The following is a 22,613-nucleotide window of genomic DNA, read 5'->3' on the forward strand; positions in this document are numbered from 1 at the left end:
AATAATCCCATGACCGGGAGCCAAGACCTCGTTTGCCGCGGCCAAGGGTTTGGCTGTCTGGCGTTGGGGGATAACATCAGGATATCTTCTACTGCACAGCACAGCAACGGTTCAGGGAGGAAGAGTGAAGAAAGGAGTTGCGGAGCATGGGCAGGAAAGGTACGAAGAAGACAAGCAAAGCATATCTCCCTTGGGAATGTGGGCTTGGCCCGGCTGCTGCCGGCTTTGCGTTTGCTAGGAACCTCCTCCAGGCCGCCAGGCAGAACAACAACCACACATGTATTAGTTTTCCAAACCCGTGATGTACGCTGCAGGAAAATGGCAAAACGCTAGTCTGGGCACCCCCAAAGCCGCTGTGCTGCGTCTCTACATGATAACTTCGTTGGCAACGTCCTGGGAAAAGGCTGGCGGTTAGCACGATGACGTCCATCCAAGATTTGCTCTCGCGGAATGGGACCCACCCTCTTGAGTTCCTTAAACGGCAGGCAAACGCAGTTCTGCACGCGAACCTCATCGCCAACGCCGCACTCCTTGCCGAGGATCGTGATGGCCTGGACCTTGACGCCGTTCTTGACGATGGTGGTGTTGTGGCTGGTGACCGGGGTCGGGGTGCCCTCGACGCGGGCCCAGGCGCCGACGCGGCTGCCCCAGCCGATGATGGAGTAGAGGACGCAGGCGTCGTGCTTGATCTCGGCGTCCTCGAGCACGATGGACTCCTTGACGCGGGCGCCGGCGTCGATGGTGGCGCGGGGGCCAATGGAGACGTTGGGGCCGAGCTTGGCCGTGGGGTGGACCTGGGCGGTGGGGTGGATGTAGACGGGCGGGATGATGTTGGGGGACGGCGGCGCCAGCTCGCCGGAGCCGCTTTGCAGGGCCTTTTGGAGGTAGAGGGCGTTGGCGGGGATGGCGGAGCCGGCCGTCTTGATCTGCCGCCAAAAGTCCTTGGTCTCGTAGACGAAGAACTGCTTGTTGTCGGCCATGTCGCTGAGGATGTCCTGCTCGAGCCGGATGACCTCGCTCTTCTCGGTCTCGTCGTCGTTGATCATGAAGGAGCTCGACAGGTTCTCAAAGGAGCGGTGGGAGGCGAGGCGGGGGCGGTCGGTGCGGCGCTTGATGGCGGAGCGGATCGAGGGGAAGAGGGCGTCGGCCGAGAAGAGGTAGACGCCGCAGTTGATGAGGTTGGAGATGTAGCTCTCGGGCTTCTCGACGTAGTGCAGCACGCGGCGGGTGTGGGCGTCGGACACGATGCAGCCAAAGTTGGTGGCGGCCTCCTCGCTCACGCGGGTGCCCAGGATGACGGCCTCGGCGTCCTTTTCTTGGGCGAGGCTGAGCATCTCGTTGAGCGGGAAGCTGCAGCAGACGTCCGAGTTGAGGACAAAGATGTGCTCGGGGCGGCCCTTGAGGATGGCATCGCGGAAGTGGTACAGGCCGCCGGCGGTGCCGAGGGCCTGGTATTCGCGGAGGTACTTGATGGACAGGTTGGGGAACTCGATCGACGCATCCTTGATGAAATCGCGGAAGACCGACTCCTCGTAGTAGCCGATCAGGTAGACCTCGTGGATGGAAGGCACTTTGTTGATGGCGGTGAGGCAGTGCCAGATGATGGGGTGGCCGGCGACATCAAAGAGGGGCTGGCGGGGAGGGGTCAGCGGCGGGGGCGCCCTGTTCGCGACGGCCTCATGGGCTTTCGGCATCGTACCTTGGGAACGTCCAGGGAGAGGGGACGGAAGCGGGTACCGCGGGAGGAGCCGCCGACCTGGGCACCATCATGTCAACACCGGAGCTCATGGCCGCCGTCCATGCTGGCGAGGACTGACCAGGATCACGGCCTTGGTAGGGCCGCCGCTGGAACCGTTCAGCGGTCCGCGGATGGGGACTTGAAGAGACATGGCGTAGGGAGCAGAGGCGTATATTGTGGGGGTTTGTCGTCCAGGCTGAGGGCGAGGGGGATGGCAACTAGGCGAGCGGGTTGTGCCAGCAACAAAGCGGGAGTTGCGTCGTCGGGTCGAGATGGATGCGTTCCCATGCCGTCGCTTGGATGCCACATGTAGCCTGCCCCAATCGGGCCCCGGCCCCTGAAATTGCACCGTGTGGGGCCATGAGGTCCATCAAGAGCGGGTCCCGTCCCGACCTGCCCGACCCGGACCCGACCTGCACTGCTGGCCAGGTGACCTACTGTTGCAGTAGCAGGTATATATGGTGCACTAGCTGATGGCAGCATCAGCGGATCCGTTTTTGCTGTCACACCTACCTATGTACCTACCGTACCTACCTACTGCGTACCTACAGTAGGTACCTATCCATGGCCCCGCCTGTGCGCGCGCCGTTGACCGTGTTGACCGTGTAAGTAATGTCCCTAGTTCCAGGTGATTACAATCAGGTGCCTCGCCGAAGCTGCACAGCGTCCTTGCTGAAAATGTCAAATCCCCTCTGCTGCACATCCCTGACGCTAAGTTTAGGTACCTAGGTACCATGGTCAGGTAGATGCCCAACGTTATCTGCATTTCACGAAGACGCCACGAACTGGCCGAGTCCAGCAACCGAATGCCAATGTCCCGGCGCTGGTACCTGACATCATGGCCGCGCCTGTGTAGGAGACGGGAAGGGGGGAATGGGTTAGGGTGATGAACCAATATCTATAACTTCCATTGCAGAGGTGCGATCTAACTCTCGTCCTCCTGAGAATCCAAGAATGCAGCAGAGCACTTCTCACGTGACAGCTGCAGCCAACACGATCGAGGCCAAGTGCAACCACCTCTCGAGGACAACCCTTCTCCTTCAACCCGACGAAACGGGGCGAAACAAACGGTGAGGTACCATATAAGCCGCAAGGAAACAGCCCGAACCAAGCCCCAACGAGAGGCACTCCCCAGCCCACCAAAGATGGAAATATAATCCTCACCGCCTCTGCCTCCTTTGTTTCAGTTTCCTTCCCCCCCTTCTCGTAGCTCCACATCGCAGGAGCAGCGAATTCAACCCCGCCTCTATATCCCCCTTCTCCATCCCGTGTTGGTCCTTTAAATGTCTTGTAAGGTTGTCTTTCCGGAACTCAAAGTCGTGGCCGCAAATCCAGCACCAGAATTTTTCGCTGTCGTTGCCGTTGTGTTCTTTTTGGTGGCGCGTGAGCGACTCCTTATGCCCATATCCTTTGGGGCACTTGTCGCACCGGTATATGCCATTCTCGGGGTGGTTCTGGCGATGTCGCGATGAACCAGACACCACAGGGTTCTGAGACCCCCCATGGGAGGTGCCCGATACCGTTGTAGCTGGTCCGGCGGCGTTAGGGGATTGAATGGCCAACGTCCCAGATACAATGCTAACTGGTGTAAGATCATGAGCACTTGACCTTGCCGAACTTCTGGAAAAGGGCTCCCCGGGCCTTGACATGATCAAAGCAGATGCGTTGATAAAAGGTGTCAAAGTATGTATTGTTTTAATTTGACTGACGTCCGAAAATTTATTGCTGTAGTTTATAGAGCTATTCCAAAGGCATTCGGTCTCAGCGGCTTGCGCAGTGCCGTTTGGGCCGAAATCACCCGGAACAGTGTAAGGGTTAAGGGGTATATAGCCCGATGGATCTGAGCCATTCAGACGGCCAGAGCTATATGCCCCAGGCTTATTTTTAGAGATGTCGTAACTGGATGAGGTAGCTGCTTTCGTAGAATAGCCAACGTCGGCGCCTCCTATACTCGCGTCGGGTTGAGGGCGCGGATAGCCTTGCAAGGCATCTATCTGACCCATAGCCCACAGGGTATACTCAGCAGCCTCATGCTTTCTTAAAGAGTCGTGCAAGGGCTCGATAATAGCTCCTTGTGCAGAGGCATGGAAACTGGACTCCTGCCAAGCGGTGATGCAAGGAGGGTAGTCATTGCTCTGATGGCCATCTGAATGGCTCAGGCCTATCGAGTCCACATCCATAAAATTATTAAGTAATGCGCTGTAGGGAATTTCGGCAGTTCCCTGCGTAGAAGGACCATTAAAACCTCCCGGAGCAGCGTCAGGTTGGGGTCGGAAATAGTCTGTGCAACCATCTGACTGAACCAGACCTGCTGGGCTGTAGTTCCCTCTGGTGAAATTTTGATCGGACATTAAAGTTGGATAGTTGGAAACGTCGAGACTGCTGTAGGGGATATCGTTGCGATATCCACCATCCGCGGTGGGTCGAAGACATTCTCCGTATCTGTCTTGACCTCTATCCGCGGTAGGCCGAACAAATTCTCGATTCCTGTTTTCCGGTTAGCTAAAGGTTTCGTTGTAACCTCTATCCGCGATGGATCCAAGATATTCTCCATACCTGTCTTCAGGCAAGCTGAGTATGCCGTCGTGACCTCTATCCGCGGTGGGTCGAAGATATTCTTCATGCTTGTTTCCAAGCATGCTGGAAGCACAGTTGTTATGACCCCCTCCGGTCGTACTGTCCATCGCTCCTGAATAGGTCATGGCGTCTTTCTGGTTGTGTTGAGATGCAAATACGCAGTCCTGGGCAATGGAGAACCCAGAAACACGAATGGATGGTGTTAGTGTCAAGTTGGGCGGCGGACTGGTACGTGTGCCCGAACAAAGTCGAGATGGTGGGTAGAAGATGGCGGAGGGATGTGTTTTGCGGGCTCGGTTTGTGTTGGATATGCGGTGCTAAGTCGCTTCACTCGACCGGGCTCTGGATAGCTGACAAGATTCGTTCTGATCGAGAGCGACGTTGGTGGTATGCGGAATCTGAAATAGGAACTACGGTGGTCAGCACGGCGCGGTACTTGGAGAGAGTACCGTTGCCAGTCGGATGTTAAAGGGGTTGCTCCTTACGAATATCCTGACAAGCGCGGATTGAAGATTGTTGTCAAAGAGTGCAAAGCATAAACAATAGTCAATGATGGCAAGCGTCGATGCTGAGCAAAGCTAAGAGTCTAATGTATAGTGACTGAGCTGGGGTTGAAAAGAGTCCAGAGGAAGGCTCGGCTGGCTCTATGTTATTATTATATGGTCATTGTTGGACGGGCCTGACTTCTTGGCTCGGCGGAAATTGCACTTTTCGTCAGCCCGCAGAGAGGCATGTTTCACCCTCAGCTCATGAGGGCACCCATCAAGAATCTTCAGCCAGTCCCTTGACCGACTTTACCGTATGAATGGGTGACGGACTCGGACCCCTGCGGCCTCGCTGCTTTGCTGCAGGTGCCTAGGTAGCGGAAGAGAAGCCCATCGGACCTTTTGGCCGCGCCTTGGCCTCTCTGCCCGGCCTCTCTGCCCCCCTCCGTACTCAGAGGCTGGCTCTCCTGGGGCAAATCGGGAAGCCTTTTGCTCTTCCTCGCGTTCGAAAATCTAGGAAGCCGACTGGACCTCCCTGGGGCACCTTAGGGGGCAAGGACAAGAGATGACACCCGGGACTCGCCTAGGTCCGTTGCTTTGTAGGCCGTGCTGCCATTCTGCCCACAGAGTTCCATCCTGGCACACATGTGTTGACAATTGTTGAGTGCTTGGGGCTCTTGGACCTTTGTGGAAATGAGACCCGAGGTCGCTCGGTCGGGGCAGAGTCTACGCTTCAATCAGTGCGCTCCTTGATTGACCGTCCGAGGCAGGTGAGGCCTGAGGCTAGGCGCAAAGGGGCCCCGTGGTGTGCCTTGCAGAGGCCGCGTTTCGGTCTCACAGGCAGATTGATTGCACGTTTGGACACTGCCCCTGCAGCCTCCGGGTCGGCAGCCCGGAGGCCGCCGAACGCCGCTTTTTGGTTGCGTTTTGTTGTTTTTCCTTCTTTTTGTCTTTTTTTTCTTTTTTTTTTTTTCCAGAGTGAGGGCAAGACTTCTGTGCTCCTCACCCTCGCCATTTGGTGTTTCGTTGACGGGCCTCTGTGATTTCCGAGGCGTACGTCATGGATGTGGGATACTGTACTAGGAGTATCTTGAGGAAGTAGTATTCTGGAAAGTGTAAAGTATGATATTAAATTCGATAATGATTAAGATGAGGGAGGGCTCTCTTGCGTTCGGCAGTCTGGAATATGGACAGGAAATGCAGTCAAAGCTCCTTATTCCTCATCAGAAGGCTTATCAAAGGGACCAAAGCGATAAGGACGGGAGGCTCCTACAGACACGGAAAGGCTGTGCCAGCATGCAGGAGAGGTCCTGCAGCCACAGGTGGCTCCCCGGTCTTCAGACCGCCTTTCTTTCGAATGAGTCATGGACGGATTTCCAGCGGCAAGGTAGGTAGCTCATGCCCGACGGCATGCGCCCGGCTCCTGTGGGTCAAGTTCTCTGTGCAGAATCGCATCTCGAGGGCGCTGTTGCCGGTGGGATGCAAGGTCCCCATTCACCATCCACGATGCTGGTCCGGTCATCTGTAATTGCCTTGGTAACTACCTGTGGGGGTGACGCGGTCTTGGGGTTGTCAACCGCGTCGCGTCGCGTCGCGTTGGACATGTCGAGTCCACGGTCCAATCATGGTTCCAGGTTCCTTAATTGGACCCACAAGCCGCCAGCCTCCTTGCAAGAAGTCGCAAACTCGGGAGGGTCTCGCGCCCATGATAGAAGGCGTTACGGCTGCCACGCGTTTTACACCGGAGCACTAACAAAAGCCATCTTGGACGGGAGTCGTTCTGGTGCTTGCTCTTGCTTCCTGAAGCAGGCCGCGAACGGTTGCCCCGAAACTGGAGGGTTTGCCTTGCCCTGTCAACACGATCCTCCTTTCTTGAAGCCGTCGGCTCAAAGTCGCACACTTTCCTCTTCTTTTGACGCTTTGGCTACCGTCCCTCGGCAAAGTTCCTTGTCTGAGCGTCCTCCTTTCAACACCTCTTCTCGTTGTGCCCCAAGCCTACCAACCCCCACCCCTCTTGGGAGGAATACCTCGGGTAGGTACGTGGGTAGGTAGTTTTGTCTGGAAGTATTTCTCCATGTAAATTGCTGGCCAGCTACTAAGGTACCTAGGTGAGCATTGCCTCACTCTTCGCCCATTTCCCCCCCCCCCCCCCCCCCAATCACTCTTCCTTTGTCCCTCAACGGCCACGTCATCGCTGGGTTCACTGACCGGCCATTAGCCCCGGCAAATCACCCAACATACCATGGTCCCCATCAAGCAAGAGCCGGGCTTGGAACAGAGGCCAGGTCGAGGCCTCGGGATGCCCGAGTCGGTTGCCGATGGCCTTTATGAGACCGCTAGCGAACGGGTTCACAGGCTTCGCCACGTCCGCTCAGATGCTCGTGAGCCACCCCGCGTATCTTCTGGGAGGAACGACACGAAGCTGACCTCTCCCCCGTAGCCAGCATTTCCACCCGGATGCGGGCCCCGTCCGTCTCGAGCCGGCTGCCCGGCGAGGCCGAGAATGATGGCGACAACGACTGCTTAATGATGGAAATTAGGACCAACCACAAGGTGGAGTCTGAGCCCAGCATTCTGGGGACCCAGAGCCTCCAGGGCTCATTCGTCGGCGCGAATCGCGCTCTCCGCGACATCGGCCAGAAGCTCAAATACATCAACGATGCCCTGGGCGAGCTCCAGGCCCGTGGCATCCAGCATGTCGCGAGCCTTCCCGAGCTGGTCCTCGTGGGCGACCAGTCATCGGGCAAGTCGAGCCTCATGTCGGCCATCGCCGGTCTCAGCCTGCCGCGCAGCAGCGGAACCTGCACCCGCTGCCCCATCCACATTCGCGTTTCACGCGCCGACGAGTGGTCTTGCCGGGTCTTCCTCAAGCAGGATTACGAATTCCGTCCTCTCAATCGCCCGCTCACGGAGCGCGACGTGACAAAGGCCAACAAGTTTCCGCCGTGGGTCAAGCTCGACCCAAGCCGCCAGGCCCGGCGCGAGTTCAAGACGGTGCGCGACCAGCACGATGCCGAGGAGATAGAAACCGTCCTGCGGTGCGCCCAGGCCGCCATCCTCAACCCGTCGACGCCTTACCAGTTCTTCGTTCCCAAGCTCAGAGGCGAGGCTCCCGACTCGACGCGCCAGCAGCATTTGGATCAGGTGAAGAGGAAGGAAGAGCGGGCCGAGGCGCAGTTCTCGCCCAACACGGTCGCCCTCGAGCTCCGCGGGCCGGACCTTTCGGATCTCAACTTCTACGACCTTCCAGGTGTCTTCATGACGGCCCGGCGCGAAGAGGACATCTTCCTGGAGAGCGTCGTCAAGAACCTGACCCTCGAGTACATCTCGCGCCCCAGCGCCATCATCATGTGCGCCGTTCCCATGAACCAAGACACCGAGAACTCGCTCGCCCTGGGGCTGATCCGGAAGCAGCATGCCGAGAAGCGCTGCATCGGCGTCATGACCAAGGCCGATCTGCTGCCCAAGGACCCCAGCTCCGCCAGGAACTGGCTGTCGATGCTTCACGGCCGCGCCCACCCTCTTGGCCACGGGTATTTCATCACTTCCCGCCAGGGTAGCGACCTGGAGGAGCAAAACAAGAGGGAAGAGGCCTTCTTCAACCGGACGGCCGACACCACGGGCTCGTGGCCGGTGGAGTTTGACGAGTTCAAGGACCACTGTGGCGTCGAGAAGCTGAAGGCGTTCCTCTCGCTGAAGCTCGGCGAGGAGTTTGCCAAGATGTAAGCCGCCCTGCGTTTTTCTCTTTGCCATCCGCGCGCGCTCACTGTCTTCCAGTCTCCCCGAAGTCAAGGACAAGGTCAACAGCCGCCTCGTCGACATCCAGGAGCAGCTCCAGAAGTACCCGGACCCGCCGCCGAACCCCGAGCTCGAGATCATGAAGAGCTTGACGGAATTCACCATCCGCGTCAAGGACCGCGTCTTGCACCAGGACTTCCTGGCGCATTGGGACGGAAGCTGCGGCGAGCCGTTCCGGGCCAAGATTTTGAGCCTGAAGCCCAAGTTCAACGTTCGCGACCACGCAAAGGCGTCGTCCAGGGACGAGCAGACCAGGGCAACGCCAAAGCCGAGGGAGGTGATCGATCTGGACGGGCCAAGCCCCTCCACGACGCCGAGCAACCGCAAGCGCCAGGCGCCTGGCGCCGACGTGAGCCAGGCCACGCCCAAACGCCCGCGCGCCCATCCCATGAACGGCCACATCAAAGTGGAGCCGGTCGACTTCCCCATGCCGCCGCCGGCAACGCCGCAGCACGTCCGGCATGCTACGCCGACCGGCACGCCGTCCTCCCGCAAGACGTCGCGCACGTTGATGGATCTGCGCAACCTGATCCGCCGCGCTGCCGTCCCCGGGCAGCCGGGCCTCATCTCAGCGACCGTCTACGAGCCGCTGTTCATCGAAGCCGCCAGGCTCTGGGAGAAGCCCGTGGACACCTTCGTCGACCTGACCTTTAACATCCTGCAATCCGACATCACCGGCATTCTCAACACCGCGTTCGCTCATCTCAACAACCGTGCCGTGTACAAAGAGTCGCTGGCCCACATTCGTGCCTTCATGGAGAACCTCAAGGGGGAGCTGCGGACCCAGCTCCAGTCGATCTACCGCCTCGAAGCCACCCGCCTGTTCACCAAAGACGAGGACACGCTCAAGCGTCACGAGGCTGCCGAAATGAAGCTCCTCGTTCGGCACCGGAACCACTTCCGCATCGCCGCCCACAACGGCGAGGAGCTGAATGCCGTCCCTAAGATGGAGGACATGACGGACGAGGAGCTTCGCCAGGAGGAGTCTCGCTTCGCAAAGGAGCTCAAGAACTTGGGCCCCGACCCCTTCCAACCCGAGCTCGAAGTGGCGGCTTATATCAGGGGTTATTATCTCACGGCAGCCAACCGGTTCGTGGACTATGCCTGCATCCACGTCATGTCCGGCCTCCTTCCGCGCGTGGCGTCCGTCATCGATACCTACCTGCACGACAAGCTCGGCCTTCTTTCCTCTTCGGCCGGCCGCGCGACGGCTCAGGACGTCCTACAGCGCCTCATGAGCGAAGGACCCGAGATCGAGCAGAAACGCCGCGATCTACGGGCGGAGAAGGAGACGCTGGATGGCGCCATGGATATCATTGTCAACCTGGAGCGCAGGGAGCGAGAGCAGGCGGCTGCCGCGGCGTCACAGTATGCCGCTAGCACCGTGTTTGACGCGTCCCAGGCTGAGAGCATGTTGGATGAGGGTCATACGAATGGTGTTGGGTCGGGGACGACGTACTCTGCCACGGCGTATGGGGATGTTTAAGTAGGTAAAGGGAGTAGGTACTGAGTACCGAGGTGCTGATGCGTCCGTGTGGGTGGTGGGGACAGGGTAACACGATGGCTGGCGGGAATGTCCTGTGGTGAAGCCAGCGTCAATCCTCGCCATGTGTCCCAACGGACGGTCAGCTGTTGTGTTTTTCTTTTTTTGTTCTCTTTTCTTTTTGCTTTTTTCCTCCACATTATGTTTTCTTGTGCATCGATGTTGAGAGACTCTTCAAAGGGGTATATACATGATCGGAGTCATGATCGGTTGGTAGGAAGGGGGGTGGCTTGGTTGGAGTTGGATGAGAGAAAGGTTGTCTCGACGGATCTCTGCATGTTCTCACCTCCTCACCTCGATCATCAGGTGTCTCAGAAGGGGGCGGGGAGGGTTGTATCTTGTGGCTTCTTCTTGTAGTTGGGAGGTACTGCCCAGTTGTAATTCACTGACTCCAAGTGAGTCGTCATGAGGATACGAAAGTAATCGCAGCACCATAACGGCTTTGAGAGTCTCTCGACCCGAGCTGTTCCTGCACATGAGGCACAATGCCGGGGAGATCAGGTAAACCATCGAACGATCCACCGAGCATGATCACATGGAGAGCAGCAGCGCCAATAAGTCGTCAACTAATTCGCTAGAAGAGAGGGCATAAAAACGTCGGCATTTTCAATCCATCAGGCTCAAGAAGGCATTTGACAAATCAATCCACCAGGGCCAATCTCGCCCGCCATCATTCCTCATCCATGCGATCACGATGATGATCATCATCATGATCATCATCTGCCTCCTCTTCGTCTTCCTCCAACTCCCACTCCTCTTCTCCGCCCCACGTCCTGTGCGCGCTCGTCATGTGCGCATACACCTCGGCCATCGAGTCTGCCACGAACTCTCCGCAGCCAAAACACCAGTGCTTCCCGCACTGGCACGAAATCTGGTCGCAGCCGGCCGTCTTCTCGACGGCCACGTCGCAGGCCGGGCACATCTTGACCACCAACGGCCCGGCCTCGCCGCTCCGCGCAGCGCCCGCGGCCGCCTCCGCGGCGGCGCAGCCGTCGCACACCCACCCGTCCACGTCCTGGCCGGCGGCCCCCTCGGCCGCCGCCACGCACACGCGCGGGCCGAACCGCCGGGCGCCGCCGCAGGGGCCGGCGCACCACGCGTAGACCCACTCGCCGCGCTCCGCCAGGGCGTCGCGCAGGCCCGGCATCCGGCGCACGTCGCGCGGCAGCAGGCGCCGCGCCGCCGCCGACGACGACGCCAGGTCGGCCCGGCAAAAGGGGCACGCGAGCGCGGCGGGGAAGAGGACGCGGCCGCGCCGGTGCGGGGCGCGGTACCACCGCTCCAGGCACGCGCGGCACGCCCGCTGGCCGCAGCCGGCGGCCTTGGTCTTGTTGCCCTTGGCCCGGCCGCCGCAGGCGGGGAGCAGGAGGCGGGCCGGGCGGGTCGCCAGGCAGAGCGGGCAGGGGGAGGCGTCGGTGCGGCGGGCGGCGACGCGGGAGGAGAGCGCGGCGAGGAGGGCGGGCGCGTTGAGGAGGGGCTTGCCGCGGAGCGCGAGGGGGAAGGCGGCCGGGTCGGCGAGGGCCGGGAGGACGGCGACGCGCCCCGGCAGCTCGGAAAGGGCGCCGGGCGCGAGCGGGCTGTGCGACACGACGTGGAAGAGCGAGCGGCCGCCGAGCGGCGGGCGGATCGCGCCCCCCTGGTTCTTGAGCAGCCAGGCGGCGCCGTTCTCGTCGCGCAGCTGGCGGGCCGAGGTGTCGACCTCGTCGACGGCCGCCCGGGGCCCGCCGGGCCCGGTCCGCGCGCAGGCCGGGCAGGCGTAGCGCGCCGCGTCGAAGCCCGGCGGGCGGTAGGCGGCCGGGTAGACGACGCGGTTGGCGCAGGCGGCGCACGTCGCCACGTAGGCGCTCGGGTCCCCCCCGTCCTCGTCCCCCTTGGCCGGCCCGTACCGGCAGCGGTGGCACTTGGGGCGGACGTTGAGGCGGCTCGGGTGGTACACGACGTACTGCGCGCGGCACGTCCGCACGGAGCACTCGACCCAGGTGGCCAGGGTCGCTTCGTCGTCGGCCGGGGCCGCGCCGCCGCGGCGGAGGTCTTCGTACGTGGCGCGGTCCTCCGGGCCGAGCGAGGGGTTCCGGGCGGCCAGGCACAGCCCGCACAGGGAGCCGGCGCCCATCATGGTGACGGACCGCGGGAGGTCGCAGCCCTGGCACCGCACGAGCGGGCCGACCGGAGACGGGCTCTTGTCGGGCGTCCATCCGATCTTGGCGGTCAGCTTGGTGTCGAGGTTGAGCTCGAGCAGCTTGTAGTCGACCAGCGTCTGAAACAGCCGGCGGTCCTCGGGGGCGAGGACGGCGTCGCGGTCGCTCACCTCGCAGCGCTGCTTCCCCTCCTCCTCCCTCTCCTCCTCCTCCTCCTCCTCCTCCTCCTCGGCCCGCGCGACCGCCTCGCGGTGCGCCCTGTCCGCCTCGAGCAGCAGGCCGAGGCAGCTCGAGTTCCACGTCTCGGGGATGTCGAGCGTGTTCCACCGGTCCCGCCAGAGCGCCAGCTCCGCGAGGGCGGCCTGCCGCAGCGGGCGGATGCCCATGCGGACGCTCAGCGCCGCCAGCAGCGCCGCCGGCCGCGCCGAGAGCATGGTGCCCGGCAGGATGGTGTGCAGCAGCACGCGCCAGAACCGCCGCTGGTGTTCGGGCTTGGCGAGCGCCGTGGGGATGCGCGGCACCACGTCCTCGGGCACGTCGTGGAGATGCGCCGGCAAGGACGCGGCGTCGTCCACGTACGTCAGCCGCGTGAGCACCCGGCCCAGCCGTCTCTGGATGCGCCGGTCGCACGCCCGCCCCAGGTCGAGCAGCTCGTCGCGCGTCAGCTTTCGCAGCCGCTGCGCATCCTCCTCCTCCGCGTCATCGTCGTCGCCGTCGTCGTCGCCGTCGCCGCGGTTACCCCCTTCCCCGGGCGCCTCCAGCCTCACGGCCGTCGGATCCAGCAGCACGCACGGGAACCTCTCGGCCTCCGGGACGGCCGCGACGATGGCCATGATCTCGCCGGCCCAGTCGTACGACTCGTCCAGCCACGCCTTCATGCGCGCCTTCTCGTCGGGGTCGTCCATGCCGTCGAGCGCGCGGCTGAAGTCGGCCAGCAGCCGGTCGCGGGCCGGGTTGGCGCGGTCGTTGCACACGGTGCGCCAGAGCGTGCCGAAGACGGGGTTCAGCGTGAGGGCGGAGACGTCGGCGGCGATGATGTCGCCGACCTGCTCGACGACGAGGGCGCGGTAGGCCGGGTCGGCGGCGTAGCGCTTGGAAAAGTCCTGCGCCGGGCGCTCGCAGCGCGGGACGAGCGCGGCGAGGCCGTCGAGGTCGAGCGGGTCGCGCCGCAGGTTGGCCGCCAGCGCGGGGCGGTCGCCCGACCTGGCGCGCGTGTACAGGTACCGGCCCGCGCGCGGGTCGGCCTCGGACGCGAGGTCGGCCAGGTCGTCGGCCGAGTCGTACGAGTAGAGCGCCAGCACCGCCGGGTCCGCGGCGCCGGCGGCGAGGCTCGCGCCGTCCTTGGTCACGCCCATCCACGCGAGCAGAAGCGCCACGGTGGTCCGCGAGATGCTCGCCTGGTCCGTGTCGTAGAGCCCGACGCAGAGGCCCCCCGTCGCGGCCGAGAGGTAGGCAAACGGGGGCACGTAGTCGATGGCGTAGCCCTCCTGGCTCGCCTCGATCAGGCAAAAGACCTGGGCCTTTTTCTCGCCGTTGCGGAGCTGGTTGGCCCCGTGGACCCAATCGGCAAAGCCCGGGCCGGCGCCGCCGTAGGCGTCCGGCTTGGCCAGGGCTTTCTGCTCGACGGCGTAGTCGCCGTCCTGGAGCTGCGAGTGCGGCGGGGCGTCGGCGTAGAGGAGGATGATGGTCTTGGCCTCGGGGCGCATCGCCTGGTAGGCGTGGGCGAGCCCTGTGCGGGTGGCCTCGGGCCAGTCGCCGCCCCAGTGGGCGACGAGCCCTGCTACGAAGCTGAGAAGCCCGTCGCGGTCGACAAACTTGGGCTCGAACTTGGGCGGCTTGGACGAGGCCTGCTTCTTGTTGGAGCGCTGGGGCTTGGGCCGACGGGAGCGCGACTCGGCGTCGGGCTCGGGCTCGGGCTCAGGCACGGGGCCGGGCTCGGCCGGCTCGTCCGCGGGCTTGGCGGAAGCAGCGCCATCCTCGAGGCGGCTGTACCAGCCCGACCACTCGGTGAGCAGGCCGCTCTCTTCCGAGTCGTAGTCCCGGTAGGCGAGGACGCCGATGCGCGAGAAGCAGTCGGTGGCGGCCGAGATGCGGATGATGTCCTGAAGCGATGCGTTGAGCGATGTCAGGAAGCTGCCCATCGACGCCGTGGCGTCGGTGACGATGAGGAGGTCGTAGATGTCGGTCGGGGCATCCATGGTGATGGTGGTTGGTGGGTGGCGATAGGATGAGGAATCGCGAAGCTATGCACCCGAGCGGGCTCTTAGCATGAGCCCCTGAACGGATGGTGGGATGGCTTGTCCCTGTTTGTCCCAAATCCAATCTCGTCCTTCATTCACCGGGAACGGCTTGCTTTTAATAACGACGACATGGCACAGGACGGAGCGGTTGAGGACGAGTCCACCAGCGGCCCGGCGTGTGAGTCAACCCCCTGTGCTGGGCGTTACTGAGCATGGACATCGGCCGTCCTCAATCCCCACGCTTTAGCGTTCAGCCGCGCATGCAGCTTGGCAGGGATGTGGCTGAAGTGGCGTCGTGCACTGTCCAGCCTTGCTTATTGGGCCTGGTGAGTGAATCCTTGCTGGATGCTGTGAAATGTCCAGAGATGCATGGCTTGCGTTTTGTGTTGTTGACTGTTGGAGGTTGGTGGGGTGGGTGTTGGTGGTCGTCATGCGAAGCGCGTGTGATGACAGCGGCGACCGTCCTCACACAACCCTCGGCCCCGGCGATAGCGAACCAGAAGGGCGATGTGCCTGTGGAATGCTGAGAGGCGTCGTCGATGTGGAGCAGAATCATGCCCGTGAGAATGTTGAATCACATCGGAAGCAGGGCGAGAGAGAGAGGATGACTCAAAAACGGCTTCTAATGCCGGAGCTTTGCAGGCTCGCTGCATAGGCGGATGGATGGTCGTGTCTCTCGGCGCCGTACGCCAAAACCCTGGCAACCAAACGAGAAAGATAGAAACATGAGACGTCAATCCCGCTGTCATGGAGCTCCGAGCACCCTGCCGAGTCCTTGGTCTAGCGTCGCCGGACCTGGCACAAATCGCCCTCACCCCCGAGCTCCATCCTTTCCCCTCTGCTTCACCGTCTCAGGCCCGACCACGCTCCATCATCATGCAAACTCGCGGTCCAACGCCTCCCACCTTGCAAGCTCCAGCGCGCGTGCCTGAGCCTTGTCGGCCTCGACGTCGCGAGCCGTGCCGGCGGCCGTGCCGGCGGCCGCGTCCAGCTGAGGAATCTGGATGCTCGCGAGGCCTTCGATCATGCGCTTGGCCTTGTCCACAACGCTGCGGATGGCGGCCGTCTCGGCGCGCACGTGGTCGCCGTGGGCGTGCATCATCTGGATGAGCTGCTCGCGGGCGTGGTGGGGCCGGTACTCGTTGAGGGTGTGGTGGAAGTTGAGCAGGAGGGTCTTGATGTCGGCGATTTTTTCGTCGGCCTGGAAGGAAGAAGGGACATGACAAGTTAGACAAGACGAGACAACGGCAAAGAAAGGTGGAGGCGGAACGCACGTGCGCCGGATTGTGGCCCATGACGCCAATGAGCTCGAGGTAGTTGAGCATGAGCGACTTGACCAGCTTCTTGAGCTCGAAGCCGCGGTCGAGGTGGCGCGAGTCGGAGTCGATCTCGGGGGCGGGGCCGAGGCGCTGGATGCCGGCCTCCTCGAGGCTCTGGAGGGTTTCGGCGAGCGTCTCGGGCTCGCCAAACAGATTCCACTTGCCGTCGGTGGGCTCGGGGGGCGGCTGGAGGTGCATGAGGTCGTCGGGCAGGCCGGGGACGCGGACGATATCCTCGGGCTGCAAGCCCTGCTGGTGGGCATGGTCCTCCTTGAGCCGGCCGTAGCGCTCCATGTTGGCCGGGGTAAAGTCCTTCCAGAAGGGCGGCGGGTCCGGCCACAGCGCCGTTACCTTGGCCTGGTCATCGTCATGGTCCATCGCGTGCGATGCAGATGGGTGGGTGGGTGGGTTGGATGGGATTCGGGGCTCGTCAGGTCAGGTCGATGATTTGCGCTGCCATGGTCGCGTGGCCAAGTCCCAGAATGGCGGGCGGTTGGTGACCTTGGATGAAACCCGGGTGATGAAGAGAAGAAACAAAAAAAGAAGAAGAAGAGGGGCAATTGATGGCTTGCAATTGGCGATGAGATGATGCCGCCAGCCGCGCGACGGGAGCTTGACGGCCTGGAGACGGGAAAGGCGGTCCAAGTGGGGCGCTGAGGTGGGTCCATGAGGTACGTACTAGTACTCTGATGTGGCGCATGCAGTGGGGGGGGGGGGGGGCACCTCTGCGGCCGTGGCGTAAGCTCCCTTCTCCCTGGCTCCGTGGCTGGTGAGTGTGGGGCAGCTAGCTAGCTTACACAGTACGCAGTAACGTTCACTAGCTCCATCGGGAATCTTGACTTGCACCCTTCACACCGGGCGACCGGCTTTCAGCAACACCGTCAACCCTCGCCAACCCTGGATCCCAGAGGCGATCCTGCATCCTCAACTGCCACCAACCTTGACCGTCGCGACCTTGACATCCACCGTTCCTCGCCCAATTTCCCAATTGCATGGCATGCCTCGCACCACCGGCACCAGGTAGCGCTTCGTCCTTGCTTCACGTCATCGGTCCTTGACCCAGCTCGTCTCCACGGCATCCCAGCATGGCCGACGTCCGCGCTCTCCTGCGCCAGCAGCGCGCCGCCCGCCGTGTTGACCATCCCCACGCCGCCTACACCGACACGGGCAAGCTGCTATGCGCCGTTTGCCGCGAGCCCGTGCGCAATGAGTCCCTCTGGGACGCCCATCTTCGCAGCGCCGGCCACCGCCAGCAGCTGCAGAAGCTCTCTCAATCCTCGGCCCCGAACGGCGCCGCTCGCCATGCCGGGTTCGTCGACAACGGCGACGACAACGATGACGACAACGACAACGACGCCCAAGGCACATCCCACAAGCGCAAGCACAGCACCTCGGACGAGGACATGGCCAACGACGGCGCCCCCGGATCCTCCTCCGCCGCCGTCCCGCGAAAGCGCACCAAGCCCGACGACTTTCCTCTCTCCGCCGACGAAGCCGGCCCGAGCACGGCCACCCCCTCCCGGAAACCCGAATCCTCCCAGCCCGCCAAACCCGTCACGCCGCCCCTGCGCCGCGTGGCAGGCACCCCGACCGTCGGCGTCGAGATGCAGATCCCCTCGCGCCCGGCGACGCCGGGGCCGGCAGGCGCTCCCAAACCCGCCGCCGCGTTGCAAGAGGCCCTGCGCGGCCCGCCGCCGCCAGAACGCACCGCCGAAACCACCACCGCCGCCCTCCCACCCCACCGCCCGCCACGAGCGCGCCAGCCGAGGCCGCACCGTCAGCCGACATCGACGAGTCGGAATGGGCCGCCTTCGAAGCCGATCTCATCCACGGCTCCGCCGCGCCGCCCGCGCCCCCGCCGCGCCGCCCACGGCGGCCTCGACCGACGCCGTCATCTCCGGCCCCGTGCTCTCCGCCGCGGAGCTCGAGGCGCAGGCCAAGTCGGAAGAGGAGGCGCGCACCCGCCGTCGAGAACGGGCCGCCGCGCAGATCGAGGACGAGCGCGAGGAGGCGGCGCGGGCGCTCGAGGCCGAGTTTGAGGTGATGGAGGAGCTGGAGGCGAGGGCCCGGCGGTTGAGGGAGAAGCGGGAGGCTTTGCGGGCGGCGGCCTTGAGCGCCAAGGCCGGAGGAGGGACCGCGGACGGCGGGGCCAAGGGCGGCGGTGGTGATGGTGGCGGCGGTGGCGGTGGCGGGAGAGCGGGTGGAGGGGCTCGGGATGGAAACGCGGATGCAAAGGAGGAGGGAGATGACGACGAGGAAGACGACGAAGACGAAGACGAGGATGACTGGGCCGGGTTTCGATTTCGGGGGTAGTTATATATATAATACCTTGCAGGCCTGAGAAAAGGTTGGGCCGTTGTTCTGCCCGCCGTGTGGAACTAATTTATTCTTTCACCCGCGCACCACCTGTCTTGTTCAACAATCGATGCTTTGTTGTAATACAACGCCAGGACCTCGAGGGCGTCAAGTCCACCCGAGACTTAAACGACATGCACCATCAAGGGAGGCTTATCAAACGGCGACAAAACGTGCACCCGTTTGCCTAGCATCTCCCATCTTTTATGACTTGCAGTACTTGCAGTCACAGGGGAGAACCAACACTGCAGGGGAGGCATCACGAGCTGGCCAACGAGGTCCTTGGGCTGTCAACGACGTGGACACGGCTTTGTACCGCAACCGTTGCGTCGCACGAGGTCATCGCAGAGCCACGTCGCGACTTGCAAGAAAAGTCTACGATATATACTCTTCCAACCCGGACCTACCTGTGCCTCCCTCCCTTGCTTCCCCCTCGCATCACTCAGCCCCTTCACCGCATGCATCAGCATATCCCGACATACCGCACCACCCACGACGACATCACCCGACGACCCGCAGGGACTCGACCACCACCAAGCTTCCCTCTCCCCCTTCCCTCCCCTTCCCCAACACCCCACCACCCCGAAGGCAAAACGTATCGTGCGGTACCTCCCCAGGCGCTCCCCACCCGTTCAACCATGATCGCCGCCATCAGCCTCCACACCCTCGCCGGCAGGCCCGCCTGCCCGGCGCCTTCGGACCTCGACCCCGTGAACCCGGGTCCCAACGGCTCCAACCCGCCCGGCGCCAACCCGCGTCCCAAGCCCAAGCGGGCGGTGGCCGGTGTTGACGTGCGCATCTAGACGAATATCACCGAATGGTGACCCGGGGTAGGGTAGCACGGTTGGAAGGGCTCCAGGGGGAACCAGCCTGCCTGTCTGCCCTCCTCTGGGCAGGGCTTGGTGTTGAGCGTGGCTTATCCGGTTAGTAGCATGCGGTGATTTAGGGACGGACTTGTGAGCGGTTCTAGTTTAGCAAAAGAGAAAAAAAAAAAAAAAAAAGAAAAGAAATTGGCTTCGAAAGCGCCGAGCTGATCACTGTACTGGTGGCTTTTCGTTGCTGTGCCATGATGGCATGCGTATCGAATAACTACAGTAACTATCCACAAACGTGTGAGACATTCATGGTGGCGTGTGACGCCGGCTCTGGGAGGCTCAGCGGTCCGCCCCAACTGCCTCCACAGGTAGGAAGGAATCGGATGGCAACGCTCTGCTTTCCAGTGCTCAGGGCAAGGTAACAAACGAACCTGTGACGGAGACCCGATTTCGAAGTTGGATGTGATTTGCAACCGAGCGCCAGGTGGAACATACAAGAAGACGTTGGCTTTGACGCAACCGTTCCGCGAATCCCTCGCCCCTAGATAACCCACCATTGGACATGAACCCACCCACACCATGGCCAACCCAAGACAAAAGGAAAAGGAAAAGGAAACAAAAAGACAAACCCGTACCGACCTGTCGTACCGACTTGAAAAGCAACCAACTCCAACCGCCAAGGATATCCATACACGCACCGCCGCCGCCGCCGTCACCAAAAGAAACCCACCAAAAAAAAAGACAAGACCACATCACAACCAAGGAGAAGAAGCAGCACAACACACACACACACACACACACACACACACACACACACACACACACACATGGACGTAACGGACGTAACGGACGTGTGTACGTGTGTCCCAACCCTTGCTAGGCCTGCTCTCCCCGGCTCACCCGCTCCCAATACCTCCTCAGCCTCCACACCCTCCCGACCCCCGCGCGCTCCAGGCCGATCCTCACGTTCTCCTCCCGCCTGACCACCTCGCTCTTCCACACGCTCCCGAGCCACCGGCTCAGCCCGTCCTTGATCCTCTCGCGCTCGATGGCCCGCTTCCTGGCCACGAGGGACGGCGCGACGCTGCCGGCGCCGCCCTTCTTCCCCTGGCACCACGGCAGGCACTCGGCCGGCAGGACGCAGCGCTCGACGAGGGCCTCGGGGGTGGGGCGGGCGGCCAGGCGGCGCGAGAGGCGGATGGAGGCCAGGCTGTGGGCGAGGCGGCGCGACTTGAACTCGGTGTTGGTGAGGAGGATGGAGCGGCGGATGAGGTCGGCGATGGTGGGCCGGGCCGGCGAGGCGAGCATGGGCTGGAGGAGCCGGCGGGTGCGGCGGAGGCGGGTGCGGTGCAGGTAGGGCGTGAGGGACAGGGCGCGGAGGCGGCGCGAGGTCTGCGAGGGGTTAGCCGGCGCCCGTCCGTGCCATGCTTTCATGTCCATGGGGTGTGCTCCCGTTGTGAGGCGTGAACGAGGAAGATGTTTTTTTTTTCTTTTTTTTTGTTGGGGTTGGGGTTGGGGTTGGAGAGGAGATTGCTACGAGGAAAGGGAAAACCAAGCAAAAGAATCGACAGTCGGCGGAACTCCCTCTCTCGTCGTGGCCTGGATGGTACAAGCGGGAGAGCACAGTAGAGGCGCCGAGAGGAACGTACCCGAGAGATTGCTAGCAGGTCGCAGACCTCGAGATGGCTCAGGATCTGGAACAAGACCTCGTTTGGCAAGTCCAGGAAGCCGGGTCCCCCGAGGCAAGACGTGGACACGGCCGTCGACGTGCCGGACCCGTCCCTCCCAAGCTCCGCCATCCTTGGGCTTTGTTCCGTCCAGGGGCTCCGCAACGAGGTGAGCAGGCCAACGTCCCAGGGCGCTCCGAGCCCGTCGTTTCGCCCAGGGGGCGCGTCGTTGGGGCATCCGGCAGCTCCCCCGTCCGCGCCAAACGCTTGCTCATGCCGGGGTGCGCTGTCGCTCGCCTCGTTTGGGCGACCGAGAGACAGGCTCGTCGTCTTGGCGATGAGCTGGACATCCACGGTCGGGTTGGGTTCCGAGCCGGGGCCGCCCGGGGAGCGCAGGCCTCGCCAAAGACGGGCGCCTCGTTGCTCGGGATCCATGGCTGCGGACGGATGGGCGAGCCGGGGGTGCGACAACGCCGGGGCCAGGTGGCTACGCCCCCCCCCAGCAGATGGCGCTGCTCGTCGGTGGCGTGCCTCTATGAGCGGCTGGAGCACCGACACGTCGCTCGATAACAGCGGCCAACGGGCGCCCCTGATCTCACCGAAAACGACCGCCAGGAGCGGGCGTGTGCTGTCACGGCGCTCGGCTGCTGTGGGTGGGGTGCGAGGGGTCGAGGCGGACGGGGTTCCCCTGCGGCGTGGCCTGGGTCTCTTGCGATATCTGCTGTGCTGCACCGAAGCGTTCGGCCCACCCTCGACGAAGCTGATAGCGGTCCGGTAGGGCACGGAGAGGGTGGCGTGGCCAAGCTGCAGGCGGACCGCGTCGGCCAGGCCTCGGGGGAGAGAAGCCTGGCGCGGCTAAACAGGCAGGTTGGCCGCCAGCAGAGAAGGCAGGGACTTCCGAGGTGGCCTCAGAATGGGCCGCCTTGTAATGAAAACTCAACGCAACTGGAGGGAGGGGGGGGGGGGGGGAGGGGCCGAGTGCGGATACGAGACGGGGCGGCCACGCGACGAGGTGCGGGGATTGTGGATGGGCCGTGGGCCGTGGGCGTGTGGGACGTGAGAGGTTCAAGCCGGGACGTCGAGCGGGAACAGAAGAAAGCAGATGGGCAGGATGGACTGGTACTTCATGGATAATACAGGGCAAAAGCCGACCTCCGGGGACGCCGAAAAGCCTTCCAGGGGCCAAGGGAGACGGGCCAAGGCGCCTTGCCAGCGTCGATGGGTGGTGTACGAGGGGAGCGAGGGCTCTCCAACGCAAACGCAACCTCAACTCCTCGGAAGCTGAGGAGCAAGCGGATGGCAGGGCGGGCCACCCGGAACAAAGGGGAGACGACGATAACGACGACGACGACGACGACGGCGGCGGCGGCGGCGGCGGCGGCGGCGACAGGACGACAAAGGGAGAGGGGGAAGGGGAGAGGGGGGTAACTAGGTAGTGTATCGTAACCGTTAATTAGTATGTTCTAGGGACAACGTAGGCAGCATCAGCCCTGTCCATGAGGACGGGAGGGACACCGGATGTTGCTGGATGCTGTGATGGTGATGTCAGAGGGCAGAGAGGGCAGATTGGCAGCGGATCCAGCGTCAAAGCGACAAGGCAACATGAAAAGACGGAGTCATGGCGCGCGTCAAGGGCGTTTGCGCTGAAAGGAGGGAGGGATGATAGCGTTAGAGATGTCGCAAGGGGGCGCGGCCACGAGACGCCGGGCGCCTGATGCGGCAGGCCAAACACAGTGTGCCGACAGTGCGGCTTCCCATCCGACACCGCGGCCGCGTGCTGTAAACCAGTAGTTAACTACCTGCTAGTAGTTATTCACTAATAACTACGGGCATGGCACATGGACACTCACACACGGCTGGCATCCTCGACATCTGCGAAAGATGCAAAAGGTTGGCATCGCCTGGGTGGAAATTCCCATGAATGGTCCCTCTTTTTTG

At 62.5% G+C, this 22,613-nt stretch overlaps 7 protein-coding genes across 7 annotated transcripts; 2 read left to right on the top strand and 5 right to left on the bottom strand.

The window, feature by feature from the left end:
• Positions 1–366: 366 nt before the first annotated feature.
• VTJ83DRAFT_7051 (uncharacterized protein) lies at positions 367–1,889 on the bottom strand (the record flags this gene model as incomplete). The annotated part of the gene is made up of 4 exons (XM_071013831.1): positions 367–393; positions 462–1,631; positions 1,700–1,756; positions 1,818–1,889. 4 exons carry the CDS (start codon positions 1,887–1,889, stop codon positions 367–369), a joined length of 1,326 nt encoding a protein of 441 aa, XP_070863268.1.
• Positions 1,890–2,898: 1,009 nt separating this feature from the next.
• On the bottom strand, positions 2,899–4,440 carry VTJ83DRAFT_7052 (uncharacterized protein; the record flags this gene model as incomplete). The annotated part of the gene is made up of 2 exons (XM_071013832.1): positions 2,899–4,225; positions 4,295–4,440. The coding sequence occupies 2 exons, from the start codon at positions 4,438–4,440 to the stop codon at positions 2,899–2,901; spliced, it is 1,473 nt and encodes a 490-aa protein (XP_070863269.1).
• A 2,602-nt stretch (positions 4,441–7,042) lies between these two features.
• VTJ83DRAFT_7053 (uncharacterized protein) lies at positions 7,043–10,084 on the top strand (the record flags this gene model as incomplete). The annotated part of the gene is made up of 3 exons (XM_071013833.1): positions 7,043–7,181; positions 7,241–8,522; positions 8,578–10,084. 3 exons carry the CDS (start codon positions 7,043–7,045, stop codon positions 10,082–10,084), a joined length of 2,928 nt encoding a protein of 975 aa, XP_070863270.1.
• Positions 10,085–10,811: 727 nt separating this feature from the next.
• Positions 10,812–14,477, bottom strand: VTJ83DRAFT_7054 (uncharacterized protein; the record flags this gene model as incomplete). Its single annotated transcript, XM_071013834.1, has 1 exon — positions 10,812–14,477. One exon carries the CDS (start codon positions 14,475–14,477, stop codon positions 10,812–10,814), a length of 3,666 nt encoding a protein of 1,221 aa, XP_070863271.1.
• A 916-nt stretch (positions 14,478–15,393) lies between these two features.
• On the bottom strand, positions 15,394–16,216 carry VTJ83DRAFT_7055 (uncharacterized protein; the record flags this gene model as incomplete). Its single annotated transcript, XM_071013835.1, has 2 exons — positions 15,394–15,720; positions 15,794–16,216. The coding sequence occupies 2 exons, from the start codon at positions 16,214–16,216 to the stop codon at positions 15,394–15,396; spliced, it is 750 nt and encodes a 249-aa protein (XP_070863272.1).
• Positions 16,217–16,923: 707 nt separating this feature from the next.
• VTJ83DRAFT_7056 (uncharacterized protein) lies at positions 16,924–18,151 on the top strand (the record flags this gene model as incomplete). The annotated part of the gene is made up of 2 exons (XM_071013836.1): positions 16,924–17,504; positions 17,656–18,151. The coding sequence occupies 2 exons, from the start codon at positions 16,924–16,926 to the stop codon at positions 18,149–18,151; spliced, it is 1,077 nt and encodes a 358-aa protein (XP_070863273.1).
• Positions 18,152–19,884: 1,733 nt separating this feature from the next.
• On the bottom strand, positions 19,885–21,110 carry VTJ83DRAFT_7057 (uncharacterized protein; the record flags this gene model as incomplete). The annotated part of the gene is made up of 2 exons (XM_071013837.1): positions 19,885–20,400; positions 20,658–21,110. 2 exons carry the CDS (start codon positions 21,108–21,110, stop codon positions 19,885–19,887), a joined length of 969 nt encoding a protein of 322 aa, XP_070863274.1.
• Between the last annotated feature and the right edge of the window lie 1,503 nt (positions 21,111–22,613).

The sequence above is a fragment of the Remersonia thermophila genome, chromosome 7 (assembly GCF_042764415.1).
Source record: "Remersonia thermophila strain ATCC 22073 chromosome 7, whole genome shotgun sequence".
Lineage (NCBI taxonomy): Eukaryota > Fungi > Ascomycota > Sordariomycetes > Sordariales > Chaetomiaceae > Remersonia > Remersonia thermophila.